This window comes from Limulus polyphemus, unplaced genomic scaffold, assembly GCF_000517525.1.
Source record: "Limulus polyphemus unplaced genomic scaffold, Limulus_polyphemus-2.1.2 Scaffold7449, whole genome shotgun sequence".
Taxonomy (NCBI): domain Eukaryota; kingdom Metazoa; phylum Arthropoda; class Merostomata; order Xiphosura; family Limulidae; genus Limulus; species Limulus polyphemus.
The window spans coordinates 243-7,648 of record NW_013673059.1 but is presented as its reverse complement, the minus strand read 5'-3'; the positions used below and the strand labels follow the sequence as shown (position 1 = coordinate 7,648).

At 35.7% G+C, this 7,406-nt stretch overlaps 1 protein-coding gene across 1 annotated transcript in view; it reads right to left on the bottom strand.

Moving 5' to 3' along the window:
• The window catches only part of LOC111089815 (protein piccolo-like), a 17,114-nt gene extending 9,971 nt beyond the window's left edge, over window positions 1-7,143 (bottom strand). The window contains exons 1-5 of the mRNA XM_022402933.1: window positions 7,103-7,143; window positions 5,577-5,641; window positions 3,452-3,621; window positions 2,958-3,051; window positions 1,041-1,287 (exon numbers count right to left, since the gene is read on the bottom strand). Of these exons, the coding sequence (XP_022258641.1) occupies window positions 1,041-1,251 (211 nt within the window). The 5' untranslated portion in view covers window positions 1,252-1,287; window positions 2,958-3,051; window positions 3,452-3,621; window positions 5,577-5,641; window positions 7,103-7,143. The remainder of the gene's footprint in view (window positions 1-1,040; window positions 1,288-2,957; window positions 3,052-3,451; window positions 3,622-5,576; window positions 5,642-7,102) is intronic.
• Between the last annotated feature and the right edge of the window lie 263 nt (window positions 7,144-7,406).

Below are 7,406 nucleotides of genomic sequence, written 5' to 3'. Positions count from 1 at the left end.
TTTATTCTCCAGTGTTTGGGACAGTGTTTGTGCTGTACAATAATATTTAAGGGACAGTGTTTGTGCTGAACACTGGAGAATAAAGATAATAATATTTAAAACACTGGAGAATAAAGAGAATAAAGATAATAATATTTAAGGGACAGTGTTTGTGCTGAACACTGGAGAATAAAGATAATGATATTTAAGGGACAGTGTTTGTGCTGAACACTCGAGAATAAAGATAATAATATTTAAGGGATAGTGTTTGTGCTGAACACTCGAGAATAAATACAATAATATTTAAGGGACAGTGTTTGTGCTGAACACTGGAGAATAAATACAATAATATTTAAGTGACAGTGTTTGTGCTGAACACTGGAGAATAAAGATAATGATATTTAAGGGACAGTGTTTGTGCTGAACACTGGAGAATAAAGATAATGATATTTAAGGGACAGTGTTTGTGCTGAACACTGGAGAATAAAGATAATGATATTTAAGGGACAGTGTTTGTGCTGAACACTGGAGAATAAAGATAGTGATATTTAAGGTACAGTGTTTGTGTTGAGTGTTCAGCACAAACACTGTCCCTTAAATATCATTATCTTTATTCTCCAGTGTTCAGCACAAACACTGTCCCTTAAATATTATTGTATTTATTCTCCAGTGTTCAGCACAGTTAGGTTTAGTAAAAAAAAAAGAAGAATATATACAGTTGGAATCTAATAATGGTGATGTGTGTATAATATTTAAGATAGTTTTGTACATAATATGATGTGTATATATATAATATTTATGTTAGTTTAGTTTTGTTGACTATTTTCTGGTATAGTTGGTACTGTCCATTCTGATGTTCGTTATCTACCAACTTAACTGCGTAGCATTTACAAGCGATAAATCACATATGAATATGTATGACGTTACAAATCTAAATAACCAATAAGAACAGATCACCTATGAATATGTATGACGTTACAAATCTAAATAACCAATAAGAACAGATGACTTATGAATATGTATGACGTTACAAACCTAAATAACCAATAAGAACAGCTTACCTAGATAGGAATGAGATCCGCGCGTTATATGTTGTCTAGATCGTTTTTTATGGGTTTTGTCATGCGCCAGTGTATCACATGTCTTACGGCGATTATCTGGCGCCACCTGGTGGTAGTTCAGGTTGTACCATTCGGGAGAATCTCGCAAATCTGCTTGTCGTAGGAAAATCCGTGTTTCTCCAATAAATATTTTTTTCCCAGATGGACTCATGTCCCACACAGTGATTTCTAATACTTTGTCCACCACCTGCATAATGGGATATCCATGAAAAAAACAGAATACGTTAGTCTGGATATATCACTTAACAACTTCAGAGGATGTTTGGACACTTGATACGTTAGTCTACATACATAACTGAACAACTTCAGAGGATGTTTGGACACTTGATACGTTAGTCTACATACATAACAACTTCAGAGGATGTTTGGACACTTGATAGGTTAGTCTACATACATAACTTCAGAGGATGTTTGGACACTTGATACGTTAGTCTACATACATAACTTCAGAGGATGTTTGGACACTTGATACGTTTGAAGTTGTTCAGTTATGTATGTAGACTTGAAGTTGTTCAGTTATGTATGTAGACTAACGTATCAAGTGTCCAAACATCCTCATACATAACTTAACAACTTCAGAGGATATTTGGACACTTGTTTAATTTTATTTCAAAATCTGTAACTTGAAATACCAGCTTCGCACTTTACTTGATAATTCACTACCGGTTGCGTGACGTTTACCAAAAATTCCAAGTTTGCATTGCACTTTACTAGAATATTTACTACCGGTTTCGTGACGTAAATGTCACTTCTGAGATATATCTAATAATATCGAAACCTACGCTTTCGATGGAGGAGCTTCAAAGGGAAACACGCACATAGTTCGCTAAAGGTATTTTGTCGTATCTGTATAATACCAAGAAAAATAACTATACCAACCTTTTTGACTTAAACTTATATTTATTGATGTTGTAGCTTTAAATGTATGTCCGGCTAACTTCTCATACACTTCTGGAGCTAGCAGTACCAAACTTTGTAACCGGACTCGAAGTGTCCCGGATGTGTCCTTATCCATATGGTGTAGCCCCTTTACCAAGGAGAATAAACGTCCCCCCCCCCGAAAGGTCACATGGGAATGGTGAGGGTCTATGTGCGGGTTGTAAGGGTCGTTAAACCCGAATCAGGTATGTGATTTTGTTTTCCTGGCCTTCTCTGGATCCCATGATTGAAACTTTACTTATAACCCTATTCACGTGCCACGAGCGAGTGTCCTAACCGGGTTTATTTTCGGGTGTGGTCTCCTTAGGGGTAGCTATAAAAGTAACTTGAGATACTGGAGGAGACTGATTGGTATTTTGGGTTCACGAGACCTTTGAACCATGCTAGTAATATATTTATAAAGATATACACAATGGGTTATCTGTGACCACTGCAGGTATCGAAACCAGATTTTTAGTTTTGTAAACTCTCGAACTTACCATTGAGCCACGGGGGGGGGAGGGTTAATAATAAGTCTTCTAACCCTCCCCACTTTTTTCACCATAGGTTTATTAATCATTATAGCTTTTTCTATTGCAACTTAAATATCGAACTTTCTAGACTTTTCCACCAGCCACTCACTGGCTCCAAGGAAACTCTCCAGACATAGATCTCTAAAAACCGGGTTTCGATACCTTTGATGGGCACAGAACAGACAGCCCGTCGTATAGTTTTGGGCTTAACAACAACAACAACAACCAAACATCTCACCAGATCTTACAGTTTTTAACTTCTATTATAAGACCTCGAAGTTTTTTGGTGTTTTTTTTTATCGATCATGCAATACGTTTACGTGTAGTTCAACCATTAAATTTTACTATACTTAACAATATAGAAGTATTCCTACCGAACTGGATCTGTTTTTGGTCAGTCTCTCACCTCTTTAGCTGAAATTGAAGGATAAATGAACAGTTCGTTCCAATCCGGATTTTCTCCAGGTTCAGCCACGTGAGTTTTTACCGATTCGAATCCACTAAAAGAAAAAGTGGATTTTTTACTCTCTCAGCTGGATTCAATCCATTTCGCCTCTTTATCTACTGCAATTTCCATAAATGAGTCATTTTCCAAAACAATTAGGCGTTTAATATACAGAGTAAACAAAGTTAATTTGGATACCAAACACAGATGCTAGAGGAAGGATTATCATTTTTTTTCCTTTCTTGTCTAATGTGCACTTTAAATCTTTGTTTTTGTTACCCTATCGGAGCTTTTGTGAACTACTACTGCTTTATTTATTTGATTTCTCCTTTGATCGATTACTCTAATAAACTCCTCATTTCGTATCTCCTTTCAAACTTAGGATCTACTCAGTCGTTCATTGAACGTTTAATAATTGTTACTTCACGAAATTGGAGGGAGTTATTCATACTTACGAGCTGGGCACCAATCGAAGCTTTGCGTAGGCACGAGGTAAGCTTCCAGAAGCGGATCTTCGGCGTCGGAGACCTCTTGCGGAAAGAAGCGTAACTGCCAAGTTATTCTGATTCTGATCGAACCAGATCTGAGCTTTTACCTCTCTCTGACTATGATTATCATGCCTCACCTTATTCAGAAGAAAAATTTATAATGAGTATTGTTGGTAAATCTTTACGTACGTGATAGTTATCGTTGCTTAGTTACGAGTTAATGTTAGCTATACCTGCACCAATTACGGTTTCGAACCATAGTTATCGTTGCTTAGTTACGATTTAATGTTACAGTTTCGACCCATAGTTATCGTTGCTTAGTTACGAGTTAATGTTAGCTATACCTGCACCAATTACAGTTTCGAACCATAGTTATCGTTGCTTAGTTACGAGTTAATGTTAGCTATACTTGCAGTTGTATTAACAACGTAACAGACAATCAACTATATATCTTTGTCATTTCGAAAATAAACCAACAGATTAAGACATTATATATAACTGTAGTGACAAAGCAAAGAGTGTGTGTGTGTGTGCGTGCATTAAATTATTTACCAACTTGCTTCTTAAAATATTTTATTTATTTATTTCACATTTTCAACTGTGACCCCTGTGACCCCTAAACTTCCATGTAGATTCACACATCGTCATCCTTAATACTTACTTACTGAGAAGATGAAAGGCAGTCTTGTAGGCTACAATTAGTCGATTAGAGAGACTGATTGTCACCTCCATAACGCGCCCATAGCTGAAAATACGTATCGTATTTAGTGACGTATAGCGGGCTCGAGCCTTGGGTCTTTCAATCCGCAGCCCGGCATGTAATACCAATGCTATTCTTGGTCGGAAAAACGTGACGTTTAACCGTCACACTTGGAAATCTCGTCCGCGCATTGCTTTGGTAAAGAGTTACTTTGAACTTAGCATCAGATATTCTGACTGAAATATAACATCACATGTAAATCACTAAAACATACGATCGATTTGAGGATCGTTTCAATAAATGTTCACTTCTAAATAATAGTGAATCGTTCCTAATGCTTCTGATCGTCGCTATGGGACCCGAGCTTGTCCTAGGGGTTGGAAACGTTGTGCTATCGAACAGGATTCGTACTCTCAGTGTGGATGCGTTATAAGAGTGACGGCCAATCTCTAAGTGATGAATGATGCCGACTAGTTGGTTTCTCTGTCTCACTGGTTCATAGTTTAAATAAGGGAAAACAAAACAAACTTTACTATAGAATATTCTAGAAAAACAAATGTATAAAAATACTTGTCTCTGTACGGTAAATATCACTAACCAGATTCAGGACGGTAAATATTATTAATCAGATTCAGTACGGTAACAACACCAAGGTCTAAGTGGAGTGGCTTATATAGTCTAATATATCACTAACCAGATTCAGTACGGTAACAACGAGATCTAAGTGGAGTGGCTTATGTAGTCTAATATATCACTAACTAGATTCAGTTCAGTAACAACATCAAGGTATAAGTGGAGTGGCTTATGTAGTCTAATATATCACTAACCAGATTCAGTACGGTAACAACACCAAGGTCTAAGTGGAGTGGCTTATGTAGTCTAATATATCACTAACCAGATTCAGTACGGTAACAACACCAAGGTCTAAGTGGAGTGGCTTATGTAGTCTAATATATCACTAACCAGATTCAGTACGGTAACACCAAGGTCTAAGTGCAGTGGCTTATGTAATTTAATATATCACTAACCAGATTCAGTGCGGTTTAATTTGTGTCTAGTATTCTCCTATCTGATGTAACTATTTCACAAACTAACCTTTTTGCCAGGTTATCAGACCACTCTGAACTATCTGCCAGATTATCTGGTTACTCTGAGCGTTATGCCAGATGACCAGGCTAGTCTGACCGATCTGTCAGATGATCAGGTCATCCTGACGCTGTGTACACAGTACTAACAGAAAACGCACATTTTATTTTTGGAATTATTTGAGATTTATTAGATTTGGATAAAACTTTGTCTGCTGTTTTTTTCACTAATTTATTCATGCGTGATTTTGGTACGCTATCTTCTATCTATACGCATGCGTACAGGTTAATACAAAATACGACTTACAGGAGTCCTTGGTAACTTCCTTCTGGTAGGAGAGGTTACATGAACGGTTTCGTTAGAGCCATTATCTGCAGAATATAAACAGACTTATTATTTTATTTCACGAAGCTCCCCCTATTATAATAATGAATAACAAACGTACAGTAAATAGGACACCTGACAAAACTGAAAGTGAAACCTAACCCATCCATGTGGAATGTAAGACGTTTTATGATAAAACAGTACGGTTGGTTTGAGTCTCATTATACGTGGCTCATCATTGCAAGAGGGAAAAGAATAGACAAAGAAATACATGTATATTTGTATGTAGGTTTGGTAGTTAAATATAAGTTGGATGTTATAATCACGTGTTTAAAGGTAAAACAGAAACAGTAATTATAAAAATAAAAAGTTTAGACTTTATATTTGTACAAAAAATAATATAGATAAGGTTCGAAACAAACAGAAATACAAAAACAACCTTCAAGCAGACAAACAATTAGACGTGAATATAGATGTACAAACGACTATCAAACAGATGTAGAAACAACTTTCAAACAGACGAAAAAACAAATTACAAAAAACCTTCAAACCGATATACAAATATATGTACAAACAGCATTCAAACAGACGTAGAAACATATGTACAAACAGCTTTCAAACAGACGTACAAACAGCTTTCAAACAGACGTGCAAACAGCATTCAAACAGACATATAAATGTATGGACAAACAGCTATCAAACAGATGGACAACTTTCAAACAGACGAAAAAACAAATTACAAAAAAAAAACTTCAAACCGATATACAAATATATGTACAAACAGCATTCAAACAGACGTAGAAACATATGTACAAACAACTTTCAAACAGACATGCAAGTATATGTACAAACAGCATTCAAACAGACATGCAAGTATATGTACAAACAGCTTTCAAACAGACGTAGAAATATATGTACAAACAGCTTTCAAACAGACGTACAAACAGCTTTCAAACAGACGTACAAACAGCATTCAAACAGACATATAAATATATAGACAAACAGCTATCAAACAGATGGACAAATATATGTACAAACAACATTTAAACATACGTACAAATATATGTACAAACAGCTTTCAAACATATGTACAAACAGCATTCAAATAGACATACAAATATGTGCACAAACAGCTTTCAAACAGACGTACAAACATATGCACAAACAGCCTTCAAGTAGACATACACACAAATGTATAAAAAAGACGTACAGAGAAATGTATAAATACGTGTTCAAACAGAAAACATACAAACAATATTCGAACAAACCTACACACAGACGTTCAAACAGAAAACAAAATCTACGACGGTTAAACGATGGTTCAGACTGAGAAATATCTATTAAATCAGAAAAGCGAGAATTATCTGAGACCATTAGTCTTGTCGTGCAGAAAATTACGTCTAAATCATAAATAACCTACAAAGCAGAGCCAAGAAACGTATAGAAGCAGGTACGATCTCCCATCAACGTACTAGTAGAATATACGAACACTAATATCGAGACTTTACCTTTCACTTTAGGGTTCGAGAAGCTTCCTAACTGGTCGCTTAAGGTCCTACGGAAAAGATATAATGAAATAAGGACTTTTTGAAGATTAATTAAAGACGGTTTTAGATTAGGCCTAACTCTAGGAATTATCAAGCTACAAATTTTGACTAATCCAGTATAATATTTTCCTTCTCAGTAATTTGAAAGATCATTTTATAGCATCTTGTATAAGAAGAGCATCAATAATTATCGTGTTTATACAGAAATAGGTTTAAAATGATATATGGTTGTAATATAGTGTGTGTTACCCTTGTCTAAAAAAGC